The sequence below is a fragment of the Podarcis gaigeae genome, assembly GCF_964106915.1.
Source record: "Podarcis gaigeae genome assembly, chromosome: 8".
Lineage (NCBI taxonomy): Eukaryota > Metazoa > Chordata > Lepidosauria > Squamata > Lacertidae > Podarcis > Podarcis gaigeae.
In genome coordinates, this window is record NC_139684.1 from 86,508,436 (window position 1) to 86,525,919 (window position 17,484).

Consider the following 17,484-nt stretch of genomic DNA (forward strand, 5'->3'; position numbering starts at 1 on the left):
TAAACCCCGCCACCCGACCAAAATCAGAAATTAATTCCAGCACTCTTTTAGTGCTGGAGACTGGTTCCTGAAGTGTTAATACCAAGTCATCTGCAAATGCTTTCAATTTATATTGTTTCACTCCGACCTCAATTCCCCGAACCAACCGGTCCTTTCTAATCATATTTAGCAACACCTCCAGGACCGAAATAAACAATAGGGGGGATAGGGGGCACCCCTGGCGTGTCCCTTTTTCAATTTTAAACTCCTCTGTCACCACATTGTTTACTATCAATTTAGCTTTTTGTTCTGTGTAGATTGCTTCTATACCATTTTCGAACCCCCGCCCCACTCCCATCCCTTCCAAATTTTTCTTCATAAACATCCAAGAAATATTATCAAAGGCCTTCTCTGCATCGACGAAGATCAAAACCGCCCTAGTATTCAGATTTGTTTGTAGAAGTTCCAAAATGTCAATAATGTTTCTTGTGTTGTCAAACAAATGCCTACCAGGGAGAAAGCCAGCCTGGTCTTTATGAATCACTTCATTTAGTACTTTTTTAAGTCTATTTGCCAAAATATCTGCAAAAAGTTTGTAATCCACATTTAGGAGTGAGATGGGGCGGTAGTTCTTAAGTTGGGTCTTTTCAGTCTCTGATTTAGGTACCAATGTGATGAAAGCTTCTTTCCACGTTTCCGGTGCCCTCCCTCCCTCCATTATCTGGTTGCAAACCTCCATCAAAGGTTGTATCAAATAGTCCTTTAAAACTTTATAATATTTGGAGGTTAAGCCGTCCGGGCCTGGGGACTTGCCAAGTTGAAGATTTTGAATGGCACTTTCAATTTCTTGCTGTGTAATATTACAGTTCAGGTTTGTTCTCATTTCCAGGGGTATTTTTTGTAAACATGAATATTTTTGATGGTACCAATGCAGATACATTGCCAAAGGAATTGGTCTCATGTATGATCTTGGCGGATCAAATGTTGTTGTTTAGTCGTTTAGTCGTGTCCGATTCTTCGTGACCCCCTGGACCAGAGCATGCCAGGCACTCCTGTCTTCCTCTGCCTCCCGCAGTTTGGTCAAACTCATGACCAAATAGTCATTACAAAATCTTACACTTGGTGCTTGGCAACGCTCACTGTGGAATGTAGCGATAATGAAGAAAGCTGTGAATCATTTGAGAGTTTTGACAAGGCATATGACTTGGCATTCCTTTATTGCATTCAGGGAAGTTTTTAATCTGTGACATTTTAATGTATTTTTAATCTTTGTTGGAAGCCGCCCAGAGTGGCTGGGGAAACCCAACCAGATGGGCAGGGTACAAATAATAAGTTGTTGTTGTTGTTGTTGTTGTTGTTGTTGTTGTTATACAAAGGAAGCCTCTTTCTCAAGATAACCCTTCTCCCCAGCCCGGCAGATCTGGAACTAGCCTTGAAAGTCAGTCTTTTTTGCTTGGACTTTGTTATGCTGACCCATGTGCCTCTCTTAAAATTTTGTTTTTCATCTTTTCATTCCCATCTCCTGTTATAACTGTCCCCTGTGTTTTATGTACATTATAAAATGAATTTTTTAAAAGGAAAATCAAATCCCCAATCCAGCCTTCCACAACCTGGTGCCCTCCATATCAGTTTTCTGAAAATTCATCAACCATTTATTGCAAATTTCTCCTAACATTGCCTTTTCCGTATGCACAATTGCCTAAGAAGCACATTTTTGCAAATCAGTTCAAGTCCACCAGGTGAGTTGGGTTCTTCCTCCTCCTCCTTGCACGGACAGGCCTTCAAAGAGAGGACTTGTCTACTTTACGGCCAATCTCTCAGGAGTGCAGAGGTACTGAGAGAGAAACGCAGATCTTCTTGCTCCGCAACACAGGAAGGGAGAGATCAGCGTTGGCGCCAGGACGCTGACAGCTGGTATTTTGGGGGCACCTTCCCAAGGCCCACGGCCGCCGGTGCGAGGCTGATCTGGCTGGGGGGCACAGGGGACTGGAGGGTGAAGGCCTGCAGGATGGTGGTGAAGAAGAGGAACAGCTCCATGCGGGCCAACCCTTCGCCCATGCAGATACGCTTCCCTGCCAAGAGAGAAACGCAAAATCTGTCGGGCAGGTGGAAGGAGCCCTCTGACAAAACCCACCCTCAAATTTATTCCCCCGTGAAAGAGGTTTCCGTTCTTCTGCCTCATTCTTGGGGTGCTTTAGGAATTTCCTTTAGAAACAAGTATTAATTAAGGAATGAAGGATTTATATCTAGATGTTAGGATAGAGATGATAAAGAAAACAGGAAAACAGGAAGACACAATGAGAGATAAAGGAGGTGCTGTGGGATTGGTGGAAGTCAATGTCTTGTCATTGTTGTTTTAGTGTTTATAATGTTAACTTGTAAGATATGGATTTGTTGTTGTTGTTGTTGTTGTTGTTGCTTTCTTTAGTTTTCAAATGCTGATTTTTGTGTGTTGTGTATTGTTATTTTTTGATATCTTTCGTGGTGTTGTTGTTTGGAAAATACTAATAAAATTTATTTTTTAAAAAATCAATAAAAAGAAGAAGAAGAAGAAAGGAATGAACCATGGTATGTTTTTATTCCGTCTTTAACATCTATGGATTATTTCTGTTGTACAGTTTTAAAACCAATAAAGCATTTTTTTAAATTAAAAAAAAAAAGAAATTCGGTGGACGCAAAATTTAGTGGGAACAATTATTCATAGGTACGTTGATCAACAGCTTATGATGCACAAGCAGTAAAAGAAAGTGTTAAATGGCTGATAGGTGAAACGATGCTCTGGAAGAGTCACGGTTGAAACAGTACCTCCTCCATGAGAGGTCCAGAGGGTTGCAACATGGGAACGGACCTTTTCTGCAGTGGCTCCCCGTTTCTGGGATGCTCACACAGGGAGGCTCACACGGTGCCTTCATTATAAATCTTTAGGTGCCGGGCAAAAATGTTCCTCTTTGGCCTCTATCTGTGGCCCCTTGCATTGGGTGGGGTGTTTGTAATATAGTCTTTCCGGAAATGACTGGCAGAATCCGAGACCAGGGAGGAGAGTTGGTGGAAGAAGATTGGAAGAAATTTAAAATTTATTTAGAGAAATATTGTAAAAATTTTGAATGCTAACGGCATTGAAATGAACTGAAGGGGTTCTAGCAACGAGGCTAAAAACAAGATTGGACGGATAGTTAGACAAATTAATTGGATATGAATTTGCTGAATTAACTTTGAACAGGGATACAAAAAAGGGAGATGCGAGGAAGTCAAGAAAATAAGTGAATCAAAGATGAGAAGTAAAAAGAGGGATTTTTTTGTTTTTTTGTTTTTTCTTCTTCTTTTTAAATGTGTTTTTTCTTTTTTTTAAAAATTCTTCTTCTTTTTTTATGTATTGTATGTATTTTATAATTTTGTATTTTTGTGTATTTGTTTTTCCTTTTCTTGTTTGTTGTTATCTTTAAAACTTAATAAAAATATTTATAATAATAATAATAATAATAATTAAAAAAATGTAATGTAGTCTTTCAATGGGGTGTGCAGCAACAGGTTGCTAAGTGGTCAACCCAGCTCCTCTCCCACGCTGTCCTTGGCAGGTACAATGCAGGAGAGCCCTGCAGGATCAGCCCCCCCCCCAGCCCTGCATCCTGTTCTCCCAGTGGCCCCCAGATGCCTGCAAGAAGCCAAGACAAGTAGGACCAGAACAGAGGTTCCTTTCTCTGACCCTCCTGAGAAGGACCGCCTGGAAATGAATCTCATAGGAGAGAGACCACCCACCAACCCGACTCCCCTCCCAATGGAATGGAAGGAGCCCCCTCCCCCCCCCCACGTACCTGCTGAGAAAGGCATGAACGCCTCCACCTTCTTGAAGCAGCCTTGGCTATCCAAGAATCTCCCTGGGTCAAACTCTTGAGGGTTGGAGTGCTCCTCTGTGTCATAGTGAACGCTGCTCAGCAAAGGATAGATGTAGGTCCCCTAGGAGAATCATATACAGTGGTACCTCAGTTACAGACGCTTCAGTTTACAGACGCTTCAGGTTACAGACTCTGCTAACCCAGAAATAGTACCTCGGGTTAAGAACTTTGCTTCAGGATGAGAACAGAAATCGTGCTCCGGTGGTGCGGCGGCCCCATTAGCTAAAGTGGTACCTCAGGTTAAGAACAGTTTCAGGTCAACCAATGAAATTTTATTAATATTCTCATATTGAGATATTTGTAGAATATCTTCTTTTCTCTCTCTATTTCTTCTTCTTCTTCTTCTTCTTCTTCTTCTTCTTCTTCTTCTTCTTCTTCTTCTTCTTCTTCTTCTTCTTCTTCTTTCTTCTCTTTTTTATAAATGTGTCCTTATTTAAAATATGTATGTATGTATTTGCAATATTTTGCTTACATTTTGTAATAATTACCGTATGTTAAATAAATTAATAATACACACACACACACACACACACACACACACACACACACACACATATATATATGAACAGTTTCAGGTTAATGACGTACCTCCAGAACGAATTAAGTTCTTAACCCGAGGTACCACTGTAGTTATTTATTTCCTTCACATCTGATGGTAGGGTGTTCCACAGGGTGGGTGCCACCATCGAGAAGGCCCTCTGCCTGGTTCCCTGTAACCTCACTTCTTTCAGTGAGGGAACCACCAGAAGGCGCTCAGAGCTGGACCTCAGTGTCCAGCCAGAACAATGGGGGTGGAGACGCTCCTTCAGGTATACTGGACCGAGGCCGTTTAGGGCTTTAAAGGTCAGCACCAACACTGAATTGTACTCGGAAACGTACTGGGAGCTAGCGAAGATCCTTTAGGCCTGGTGTTATATGCTCCTGGCAGCCTTTCTCAGTCACCAGTCTAGCTGCCGCATTCTGGATTAGTCACCTTCAAAGTTAGCCGCCCATAGACCTCATTCCACTAATTCATTGCAGGTGGTTGAACACGGTGACCCTTTGGGTCCCTTCCAACTCTTTAATTCTATGATTATTGGCTTGTCAGCAGCAGCATTCCAACTCTAGAGAAACCCAGTGTTGATTTTGTTTCAAAATCTTCCCTGCACTTTACATCATTTAGTAGTATTAAAAAGATCCAGATGGACAAGCAGCCTGGCAGACAGATAAGACAGCTTCCTGGGAGCTTTGAAATATACCCATTTCACAGGTGGAGAACTGACTCCTGTGGATAAATGCCTTTCCAAGGCAAGTCCATGTGTGACATGGAAGGCACTGAGCTCAAATCCTGTCCCCGCCCTGACCCAGGAGTTTCAGACCAGTTGCATGGAGGGCCCAAAGGCTGGATCCTGATCCCTCCACCCCTGCTGGGAATCTTACCTTGGGGATGACATAGCCCCTGAAGTGGATATCTTTCCTGGCCATGCGGGGAAGATTCATGGGTATGATATCGCTGAATCGCTGGATCTCGTGCACTACAGCCTCCATATAGGGCATTTTGTTCCTGTCCTCACTGGCTGGGATCCGGTCCCTCCCAATCACTCGGTCGATTTCCTCGTGGAGTTTTTCTTGGGGAAAAGAGAGCAATTCCCGTGTCACAGGGAGCTGAGCAAGATGACCTTTTGGGTCCCTGACAACTGTACAATTCCATCATTCTATGACTGAGCACCTGTTCACAATCAGGATAGCACTGTGAATTTCTCTCTTGACACCCTTTCACTGGGACATTTTTGGGGATGGAGGGAGGACAAGACGGAGGGGCCATGGGCACAAATCCATCTCGTCTGGGAACTGTGTGTATACCGTATTTTTTGCTCCATGTTGTTGTTTAGTCGTTTAGTCGTGTCCGGCTCTTTGTGAGTCTTATGAGGAACGGCTAAGGGAGCTGGGCATGTTTAGCCTGGAGAAGAGGAGGTTAAGGGGTGATATGATAGCCATGTTCAAATATATAAAAGGATGTCACATAGAGGAGGGAGAAAGGTTGTTTTCTGCTGCTCCAGAGAAGCGGACACGGAGCAATGGATCCAAACTACAAGAAAGAAGATTCCACCTAAACATTAGGAAGAACTTCCTGACAGTAAGAGCTGTTCAACAGTGGAATTTGCTGCCAAGGAGTGTGGTGGAGTCTCCTTCTTTGGAGGTCTTTAAGCAGAGGCTTGACAACCATATGTCAGGAGTGCTCTGATGGTGTTTCCTGCTTGGCAGGGGGTTGGACTCGGTGGCCCTTGTGGTCTCTTCCAACTCTATGATTCTATGATTCCATGATTCTGTGACCCCATGGACCAGAGCATGCTCTATAAGACTGACTTTTTCCTTCCTAAAAAGTAAGGGGAAATGTGTGTGCGTCTTATGGAGCGAATGCAGGCTGTGCAGCTATCCGAGAAGCCAGAACAGCAAGAGGGATTGCTGCTTTCACTGTGCAGCGATCCCTCTTGCTGTTCTGGCTTCTGAGATTCAGAATATATATATTTTTTCTTGTTTTCCTCCTCCAAAAACTAGGTGCGTCTTGTGGTCTGTTGCGTCTTATAGAGCGAAAAATACGGTAACCTTTTTCTAGATGATGTTACTCCCGCCAGGACGGAACTACATGTCCCGTTAATCTCACATCTTGACTACTACAGTCACTTCTATTTGGGGCTTCCCTTGAGGGTGGAAATTGCCTGTTTCTTTATCTTACTGCATTCATAGATCACCTTTTTCTCCATGGAAATCAAGGTGGAGAAAATCAAGGTTCTCCACACAGCCCTCCATGGAGAAAAGTGCACGTAAGTTTGGGCTGTTGCCTTCCATCATCAGCTTGATCTGTTCTTGGCATCTGACTGTCTTGAGAGACAATGGAGTGTGCCACCAGGGGTGAAGTCAAACGGCTGTGTTAGGAGCACCAAAATGACCTCCCCAGGGCGTAAGCCTGGGCAGTGTGTATGGAGGTCCTGGGCTGCTCAGATGATAAGACCCCCCTTTCGGCCTTCCTGATGTGGTCCAAAGGAAAGCAGAGCACGATGTTTGGTACCAGCTGGGCTGCAAGAGTTGCAGGAAGGTGGCGTACAAGGTCCCATCCAACCATCTTAGGGACCTCAGTCCTGATTTGTGTAGGGCAGGAATGTCCAACTTCAAGTAGGCTGTGAGCTACTATCCAATAACAAAAGCTGTCATTCTTCAGCAAGCATTCCATTCTCTCACCCTTCGGAAGTCATTTAAATGCGCCTTAAAGGTGAAGGGTGTTAGAAAAGATGGCGCCCAGTACATTTCTGCTGCACCGATGGACGTCTGTGCCGATAGAAAACTTGAACTCCCTTAGCTCTCTTAGCAAAGTCCTTAGCAGAGTTTTGCAGCGGCAGAAACTGTTGCCTTGTGTGTGGATAATAAATCAGACTGAATGCAGGCTTCTTGCTAATCTCCAACAGTCTTTTAATGAGTAGAAAAACATCATAAATCAGCCCGGCGAAAGAGCAGACATCCTTTCGCCTCTCAGCCAAAAACGAAAGGAAGCTCACACACAAAGAAAGATTCCCGTATGTGAATATAACCACGCCTCAGAATGTGAGACGTCACACTGAACTGTTTAACCCTATAAGTTCTGATTTTCCTCACAAAAGGGACCCCTGGCCATTATGTCCAGTCATGGCCGACGCTGGGGTTGTGGCACTCATCTCGTTTTATTGGCTGAGGGAGCCGGCGTACAGCTTCCAGGTCATGTGGCCAGCATGACTGAGCTGCTTCTGGCAAACCAGAGCAGCGCACGGAAACGCCATTTACCTTCCCACCGGAGCAGTACCTATTTATCTACTTGCACTTTGACATGCTTTCGAACTGCTAGGTTGGCAGGAGCAGGGACCGAGCAACAGGAGCTCACCCTGTCACAGGGATACGAACCACCGACCTTCTGATCGGCGAGTCCTATACTCTGTGGTTTAACCCACAGTGCCACCCGCGTCCCCTCAATGTCCCTTGGTTCCCTTTAAAGCACATGCAGAAACTGCCTATTGGACCGTTGAACCCACTTTGGATCTCGTCCGCTCCAGCTGCCAGAGCCTGCCTTCGCTTGCAGGGGAAGCTGCTAACTCACCGAGGGTTTGAGACTCAAAGGCTACCGTCACTTGGCTTAGCCAGCCAATCAAAGTCATACTACCCTGAACACACCCAACCGTGTCTGAGCTTGGAAGCTAAGCAGGGTCAGGCCTGGTTAGCATTTGGATGGGAGACCATTTGGAGATACCAGATGTCCTAGGCTTTTCCTCCTTTTGGGCGCATGGAGTGATAGGGGAGTGGTAGTACCTTTGGTTCCCCAACACGTCCTACTCCTGCTGGGGTACTTTGTCCAGCTCTGTTCCCTACCCAACACTCTTCTCTCACCTGCGGCTCCCAGAGGCTGTCAGCATGCGACAATGGACACACCCTCGGAGCAGCCTGGTCTGTAGCTGTAGAAGCTCAGGTGATTCTCATAGGTTTCCTCCTTCTGCCCTCACCTTGAATCTGTGGGTACTCCCAACAACTTTGTCCAGCTCTGTTCCCTACCCAACACTCTTCTCTCACCTGCGGCTCCCAGAAGCTGTCAGCATGCGACAATGGACACACCCTCAGAACAGCCTGGTCTGTAGCTGTAGAAGCTCAGGTGATTCTCATAGGTTCCCTCCTTCTGCCCTCACCTTGAATCTGTGGGTACTTCAGCATGGTGAGGAATCCATATCTCAGGGTGGTGCCGATCGTCTCCGTCCCAGCGAAGAACAAGTTGAAGCTGGACGCGATCAAATTCTCCATGCAAAATTCAGAAGCCGGGTTATTCTTTTCCTGCCAAGAGACTGAGGTCAGTTATGATGCCTGCACTGAAAGGGGGGATCAGACTAGATGACACTTGGGGTCCCTTCCAATTCCACAATTCTCTGAAACCTGCAGACAGCACGTTTTAGGGGGGGGCAGATGATGGAGATGAGGAAGTTCATTACCTGATCCATCTTAACTAAGAAGCAGTCAATGTAGTTGTGGGGGTCGGAGGGATCCAGTGAGGCCTGCTGCATCTTGACCTTCTCCTCTATGAAGCGGATGATCCCCTGGGAACATTTGCTGCCCGCGTGGTGGGATCCGGGGATCTTCTCCATGATCTCCGGGAAAATATTGTACAGCTGCGGGGGAAGAAGATGGGGAGCAATGGAAGGGCGTTACCACATTTGGCTGACCTTAGTATGTGTCTCCTGCAAACTCAGATTCCCCCCAAAAAGGCACGTGTGCTGAGAAGAAGAAGAAGAGTTTGGATTTGATATCTCGCTTTATCACTACCCGAAGGAGTCTCAAAGCGGCTAACATTCTCCTTTCCCTTCCTCCCTGACAACACTCTGTGAGGTGAGTGGGGCTGAGAGACATCCGAGAAGTGTGACTGGCCCAAGGTCACCCAGCAGCTGCAGGTGGAGGAGCGGAGACGCGAACCCAGTTCACCAGATTACGAGTCCACTGCTCTTAACCACTACACCACACTGAGGCTTATGGCTGCCTGGAAAATTGACCCTAGACTCTTTGCACATGCTCATGGGTCCTTGGGCTCTCCTTTCCAAAAGCCTCCCTTCGCTTCAGAAATTCCAGCGCTGCCTTCTGCCCTGCAAGGCCCACGAGTGAGAACACTCTACACCAGTGTTTCCCAACCTTGGGCCTCCAGCTGTTTTTTGGACTACAACTCCCATCATCCCTAGCTTGCAAGACCAGTGGTCAGGGATGATGGGAATTGTAGTTCAAAAACAGCTGGAGGCCCAAGGTTGGGAAACACTGCTCTACACAAACTGGAGAGACGGATTCAGCCCATTGCTGTGGTTGCTTAGCATAAGCCGGTCAGGTGGGGGGCAAATTGAGCCCCCTAGGCAACAAATCGCTCCTTCCTGCCACAGATTTATGAACCCTGACCTAATAATCTGGATTTCTGGTATTCAGGGCTTTGGCAAATTGCTCTCCTGGAAGGGATATTCCATAAGCAAAAATATCTAGGGCAGAGCTTGAAGGACTAGATAGGCAGACAGATAGATGGCATGATTTTAATTCTTATACAAGAATTGAGACACGTGGTCACTCAGTGCAGCCTGCCTTTGCAAATGTCTGTCTCATTTAAGACTAGAGAGAACTTTGAGCGTCCATAATGATGGATCTTGGCCTCTGTTTATTTCCTTGATACACCAGGAATATTGTGCTGGAAAACCACCTCAGAAACATTGGACTCTATAGAGGGACCCATTTGAATAAAATATGTTAATTGAATCAAACTTCCAAACTCTTATGGAAAGACGCTGAAATTCTTAAAGTGACCTTAACAGAAAAGCCAAACCATTGCTTTTGTTTTCTTTTGTTGTTTATGGCTTGTTTGTTGCCATATATGTGTTTTTTGACCCAACTGCGGGAGGCAGTGGAAGACAGGAGTGCCTGGCGTGCTCTGGTCCATGGGGTCACGAAGAGTCAGACACGACTAAACGACTAAACAACAACAACAATGTATTTTTCAGATTGCTATAATTCAAAATGATGGATTAAAAATTAATGATGGTGATGATGTAATTCAAAGGGGAATACTGTGTCTATTAAATAGTCTTTATTTGCAAATATAAGCTTTATACGCATTAATGCTTTGGAACTGGGCTGCATCTTTGCTCTTTTGCCCTTTGATGCTGTGACACACTATTGTTTAACTTTTCAGTTCTTTGCTTTAAAAAAAACACCACGATAATAAGTAAAGGGTAGTGTCAGGGAACTGCCATCGTAGCCAGAGGCAGAGGGAAGGCTCCAGAGGGATGCCGGAGAGGGTCCCAGTAAGGAGAGAGGCAGCCCATCCACTGGGGAAGGAAATCAGCGTAGCACCAGTGGAGGAGGGGGGCAGATGGGGGAATCGGAGAGGAGGCTCCAGGACTCTTTGACGGAGACCAGCGGGGAGAGCACGGGTCCTCCGCTGCCCACACCCTCCATGCGCAGAAGACTTCCGCGCAGGGAGAGTAGGAGGAGACTGGGCGTCAAAGAACTTCTTTGCTGGAAGAAGTTCAAGAAACGCCCACTGACGGATTCTGCCAGTGACTGAGACAGCCACGGATGGGTGGCTGTCCGGACAGAAAGGGTTCACCCAGGTAACTCAGCCAGGTGTGGCGCCAACCTATGCACGAGCAACCCCCTAGAACCATTACAGGTAGATATATTGGGGGGGGGGTTGCAGTCCGTCCGCCCTCACCTGAGATGGGGGCAGGCTGGCCACACGGAACCGTTCTGTGATCAGCTCACTCAGGGTGATGAATTTCTCATCGTCATACAGGAACCTGTTCCCAAATACGATGGAACAGATGATGTTGGAGACGGCTCGGCTGATGACGACAGTGGGGTCAAAGGGCGTCCCTAGTGGGGAGAGACGGAAGGCAGGAGGAGGGAAGGAAAGGTCTGTCTTTGGCAAGAGCACACAATGGCTACACTTGTGGACCAAGCACCAAAGAGTCTTCTAGAGGCGACCAATCCTTTAATTATGAATTTCTCCAGAGGCCTACCTTGAAACTTACGGAACTCCTTTGCCAGGCACTGAGCCTCCTCCTGGATCCGCTCCTCGATGGACCTCTTCCCCATCCCAAAATTCCTCAAGGTGGTGAGGCTGAACCTCCGAAGCTGCCTCCACCGATCGCCGTTGGAAAAGGTCACCCCTGGCCAAGCAATATTATGATTATTGCAATATTTTTGTGTATATCCCCCCCTTCTTCCTTGACAGGGACAGATTGTCTCTTTGATACTCCTCCTTTTAAACCTTGGCCGATTCATGTGTTATGTTTCCCAGAGACATCTCCCACAACCTCCCATTTCCTGACCTCCAGTTTGCTGCATAAATTTCTCCTAACCTTTCTACTGCTGAGATAAACAGTGGTTGTGAAGGGTATTGTTTATGTGCCAGTCGAATGTTGCCAAGTACATTGCTTTCAAGAAAAAACCAGGGTGGGTAAAACCAGCCTTTGCCAACCTGGTGCCCTCCAGCTGTTTTGGGGATGAGAACTTGCATCTCTCCCAGGAACATCTGGCCCAGTTGGCTGGCGAGGGGGAGAAAAAATCAGTTCTGTTTGAATTTACGAGATGTGCCAAGAACTGGAACACAGCTGCGAATCCATGCGTTTCTGAATCTTGCAACGCAGTTCTTCAGCCAAGTCAAGTGCCGCAAAAATAAAGCATGCATAAGAATTGAGCGGACTGAGCAAATAGGACCAAGGGTGAGTCCAATGGTCAAGAAGGCAGTTTCTGCATGTGCTGTAGAGGGGCAAGTGGGACTCATCCACTGGGAAGGGAGCCCATCAAGGAGAAGGAAAACTCTGGTCCTAAAACCCTGCTGCCTTGTGGGATATCTTCAGGAGAAGTCAAGGCAAAGGATTAAACCCTACACAAATCCCTAAGATGATCCAATGGTGCCTTGTACGCCTCCTTCTGGCCACTCCTGCAGCCAAGCTGGTGCCAAACGTCTTGCTCTGCTTTCCTTGGGACCACATCAGTGGGACCAAGAGGGGTCTTGTCCTCTGGGGAGCCCAGGACTCCCATGTACACTGCCCAGGCTTCCGCCCTGGAGAGGTCACTTTGGTGCTGCCAACACAATGGTTTGCCTTCACCCCAGAGGCACACTCCATTGTCTCTAGAGACGGAGAGATGCCCATATCTAAACATTCATTATCCACCCTTTGCCCTAAGGTCCCAGCGTAGGGCTGGGGGTTGCAACATTAAAGCACAAGGTTAAAAACAGCTTACGGTAACTTGCAGTCACAGAAATAAGGAGGCTCAAATGCGTTTTGTTTTTGGGGGAATTGCTTTGCAATGTTGTACATCTTATGATAAATGTTAGGAGAATCTTGCACTCAAAAGTGGATGAATAATTTGCAAACCAATGTGGATATGTGGGGAATTGAAATTAAGACTGGGGAAGATGAGAAACTGATGGAAACCAAAATTGACAGACCATAGAATTGTAGAGTTGGAACGGAGCCCAAGGCTCACCTGGTCCAATCCCCTGCAATGTAAGTATCTCAAGTAAAGCATCTGGGACATCCGACCTCTGTTTGAAAGCCAGTGTGGTGTAGTGGTTAAGAGCAGTGGACTCGTAATCTGGTGAACCGGGTTTGATTCCCCACTCCTCCACATGTAGCTGCTGGGTGACCTTGGGCTAGTCACACTTCTGTGACGTCTCTCAGCCCCACTCACCTCACAGAGTGTTTTTTGTGGGGGAGGAAGAGAAAGGAGATTGTGAGCTGCTTCGAGACTCCTTAAGGTAGTGAAAAAGTGGGATATCTAATCCAAACTCTTCTTCTTCAAGGAAGGAGAGTTCACCACCTCTGGGGGAGACTGTTCCACTAACAGCTCTTCCTATCAGTTTGTCCTTCCTAATGTTTAGTCAGAATCACCTTTCTTGTAACTTGAAGCCATGGGTTCGAGTCCTATCGGCCTATCCCTAGCTGGCACTGATTGGAATTGTAGTCCAAACCAGATGGAGGGCACCAGGTTGGCACTCTACCCTCCAACATGTCAGATGAGTGACAGAAGGATGGGCTGAGCTGCGCCCCAAGCCCCCTGTCCCCACAGGGATGGACCTCTCACCGTGCTCATTGAAATCCTTGGAGAAGGACGGCAACTGCCCTCTCGCGTTGAAGTCCTCTGCCTGGTCCACCAGGGCCTCCTTCACCACCTTGTAGCTGCTCAAGACCACGACTCGCCGCAGCCCCAGGTAGACGGTGAAGACCGAGCCGTAGACCTCGCTCAGCTGCCGGGAGAAGAGCCTCAGGTTGGCCTAGGTGTGGACAGGTGAGGGGAATAACTGGACAGGAAGGGAGCCCAGTGGGGAGGGAAGTGAGGCCTGGGGAGGGGAGGGCAGATGGAAGATTCAGGGCAGATGGAGGACATATTTGGGGCAAAGAGTTAAACTATGGAACTTGCTTCCACAGGAGGAAGTGATGGCCACCAAATTGGATGGCTTTGAAAGACAACTTCAGGGAGGAGAGGGCTCTCGTTGGCTTCTGGCCAGGATGGCTCTGCTCTGTCTTCACAGCTGGAGACAGCAAGACTTCCAAATCCTAGTCGCTGGAATCCACAGGAGGAGAGACGCCTCTTGTGCTTGCTCGCAGGTTTCCCATTAGGGCATCTGACTGACCGCTGCGAGACGAGGATGCTGGACTAGATGGGACACTGGCCTGATCCAGCAGGCTTTACTGACCCATCTCTCCCATATCTGACCCTCTCCCATTAATGTGCGAGGTGGAATTACTGTTAGGCTCATCATTAGTCAGGCCAACGTCACCCGTGCAAGAGTGTGCCGTGACCACAAGACAGACTATTAAAGTGAAAAGTGCAAGGAGGGTTCTGAAACATGGGTTGAGTAATTTGTATTTCATGGACTGTGATTTAATGAGAGATGTGAAGCGTCAGAAGGTGCTTGGTTAGAGGAGGAATGGCAAAGGTGACATAGATTTGCCTATTGTCCTAATGCAGGCATGGCCGAACTTGGCCTTCCAGCTGTTTTGGGACTACAACTCCCATCATCCCTAGCTAACAGGACCAGTGGTCAGGGATGATGGGAATTGTAGTCCCAAAACAGCTGGAGGGCCAGGTTCAGCCATGCCTGTAATGAAATGCTCCCCCTATCTCTGTGGACTCTGTCCTGCTACGGAATAAAGTCTGACTGATTGGGAATTGAGGGTGAGCCTCCATACCTCAACCCCCAATGGTGAGTGGGGCAGGGACAGGAACAACTAATGGAGAAACTCCAGGTTGAGAGGCAGAAGGAGTGGCAGCTTGGCCCCCAAACTGTGGGGTGCATGGCCCTGGCATCGAAATTTGTGGGTGCTCGGCCCCTTCACGGGGGATTTTGTGGGCCCCAGGGAGTTGGCACGTATGAGAGGCAGTCTAACTGTGAACAGCTGTGTGTGAATCTGAACTTACAATGAGGTTGATCTCTGTAGATCATGGCACGGGTATAAGATTGACGTAACTTAAATATGACATGAGATTCTTCTTCCTGGACCTTGTACCGGCCTCATCTCAGGAAAAACTTCACACCTTGAAATGGTCAACACATGCAAATCCAGAAATCCGTTCAAACTCCAGAATGCATGACTTCAAGATAATGATGGCACAGCCAAGATATAGCCAGGTCCAGTTAACTGCTCGCTATATCTCCCTTTGGTTAAGCAAAACGCAGATAGAGTGATAAGCAAGCAGATAAGGCCAGTTTTCAGTCCTTTTCTCACTCAGATGGCCATGGGATGGAGCTGGGTGTGTGTGTGTGACAGGGGACGGGAATCACTCATCTCAATGCCCCTCCCTTCCTTACAAGGAGGCATTAGCCAAGACCCCGGCTCCTCCGACTCTAACAGGACAGCACTTAACCCAGCGCTCTCCAGGACTCAGCACACTTCTGCTTTGCTTTAAAGACAGGTATACTTTCCTCCCCTGCCCCTACTGAGCCAGTGTGGTGCAGTGGTTAAGAGCGGTGGACTCATAATCTGGGGAACCGGGTTCGCTTCCCCGCTCCTCCACATGCAGCTGCTGGGTGACCTTGGGCCAGTCACACTTCTCTGAAGTCTCTCAGCCCCACTCACCCCACAGAGTGTTTGTTGTGGGGGAGGAAGGGAAAGGAGAATGTTAGCCGCTTTGAGACTCCTTAAAGGTAGTGAAAGGCGGGATATCAAATCCAAACTCTTCTTCTTCTAAAAGTCCTGTAGTTGTTTATTTCCTTGACATCCGCTGGGAGGGCTTTCCACGTGGCGGGCACCACCACCGAGAAGGCCCTCTGCCTGGTTCCCTGTACCCTTACTTCTGGCAGGGAGGGAACCTCCAGAAGGCCCTCGGAGCAGGACCTGAGTGTCCGGGGCTGGACGATGTGGGTGGGGACACTCCTTCAGGTATACATATTGTGACACTTCTATTTCGTGTAATAAAATAGCTTTCTATATTCCTTTGGTGTGAGAAGTTCTTAAGGGGTAACACATACACATAAGAATAGATCATGTTACAACTCCAGCAAAAGATCCCAAACCTCTCAGCAGTGTGTATATGAACATGCATGAGTGCTGGCTGTGCAAATGTGAGTTCAAGTACACACTTGAATTATCAGGTTCTGGAGAAATGTTGTGAGGAGGGCTATTGCCTTCATCTCTGACTGTGGGCGTCACAGAGGTACTTGGCTGGCCCCTGTGGTGGGCTAGAGAACCCCCTTTGGACAGATCCAGCAGCCCTCACTTTCCTACAGAGATAAGTCCCCAACTGCAGACCCTCCAATTTTTCAGGGACATCCCTGATTTAGAGAAGCCGTCCCAGTTTCTGATTTGATCCTGGAATGTCCCACTTTTCGTTGGAGAAATGTTGGAGGGTATGGAGTCATCCAACTCCCGAGCCGTCTGAAGGTAATCCTTTATAGGGAAGGCTTTTTAATGCTCTATTATGTTTTTATATATCGTATTTTTCACTCTATAAGATGCACCAGACCACAAGATGCTGAATCTCAGAATCCAGAACAGCAAGAGGGATCGCTGCGCAGTGAAAGCAGTGATCCCCCTTGCTGTTCTGGCTTCTGGGATAGCTGCGCAGCCTGCATTCGCTCCATAAGACGCACACACATTTCCCCTTACTTTTTAGGAGGGAAAAGGTGAGTCTTATAGAGCAAAAAATATGCTATGTTGGAAGCTGCCCAGAGTTGCTGGTGTAACCCAGTGTGGGGTATAAATAGCAAAATTATCATTATGGAATGGGACGTCCCTATTTTCATTTGAGAAATGTCGAAGATTAATCTTTAATATTTTAATCTTTAATCTTTCATTGGTTACTTATTATTATTATTACTATTATTATATGCAACTGCAGGCCTGCTTACACCCTTCCAATCCCCACCGGCCAAACTTGGAGGCTTGGCTGTCTTCCCAGAGGGAGAGTTTAGGTCTACTGTCAGGGCTTCACTAGAGGAGGAGAGCAGGAAGGCAAATGGAGACTCACCTTCTCCAGGGATTTGAGCATGTTGTTTAGGTCCAGTTGGAGAAAATTTCCCAGGATGGGGAGTGGGGTGGGTCCAGGGGGCAGATGACCTTTGCCGCCTTTGCCCTTCCATCCCAAGCCCAGGAGGAGGACGCCACAGACACAAAGGAGCAGGAAGAGAGTCCCAGAGAGCGGCTCCATGGAGGACCCTGGCCAAGAGATGCCCCCTCTGGGCTATGGGGAGGCGCCGAGAGGACTTATAAGGGCGGCTGGGGAACACCCAGCTCTCCACATTGGTTATCCAGTAACTCCCGGTCCTCCAACCCATTTCCAAGCCAGCTGGGGGGACCCTGCCATTTCCAACCAGGAACTTAATTTGCTAATTTATCAAGGGCCACATAATGGGTGTTTTCACTGCAAATATTGGGCAGGGCATGGGAAAACAGATTAGATCGAGGTTCGTTAAGGTTGGGGCTTTTCTTTTTTAATGCTATACATGTTTATGTCTTACCATATGATTGTTGCAGAAGCATCCAATAAATTTCGGGGGGGGGGGTATCCGCCACCTGCCTTCCCAGGCTCACGTCCGCACCATCCCTCTAAAGTGCTATGATTCTACTTTAAATGGCCATGG

The 17,484-nt window shown here is 47.4% G+C and overlaps 1 protein-coding gene across 2 annotated transcripts; it reads right to left on the reverse strand.

Annotated features, from left to right (window-relative positions):
• Positions 1-887: 887 nt before the first annotated feature.
• On the reverse strand, positions 888-17,051 carry LOC310851505 (cytochrome P450 2F3-like; the record flags this gene model as incomplete). 2 transcript variants are annotated; one of them, XM_083754005.1, is made up of 9 exons in its annotated part: positions 888-2,051; positions 3,792-3,933; positions 5,292-5,479; positions 8,558-8,699; positions 8,855-9,031; positions 11,104-11,264; positions 11,411-11,560; positions 13,485-13,647; positions 16,872-17,051. In XM_083754005.1, 9 exons carry the CDS (start codon positions 17,049-17,051, stop codon positions 1,864-1,866), a joined length of 1,491 nt encoding a protein of 496 aa, XP_083610131.1. In that variant the 3' UTR covers positions 888-1,863. The 2 variants fall into 2 exon arrangements, with proteins under 2 accessions (XP_083610131.1, XP_083610132.1); XM_083754006.1 differs by lacking the exons at positions 13,485-13,647; positions 16,872-17,051 and adding an exon at positions 11,979-12,156.
• Between the last annotated feature and the right edge of the window lie 433 nt (positions 17,052-17,484).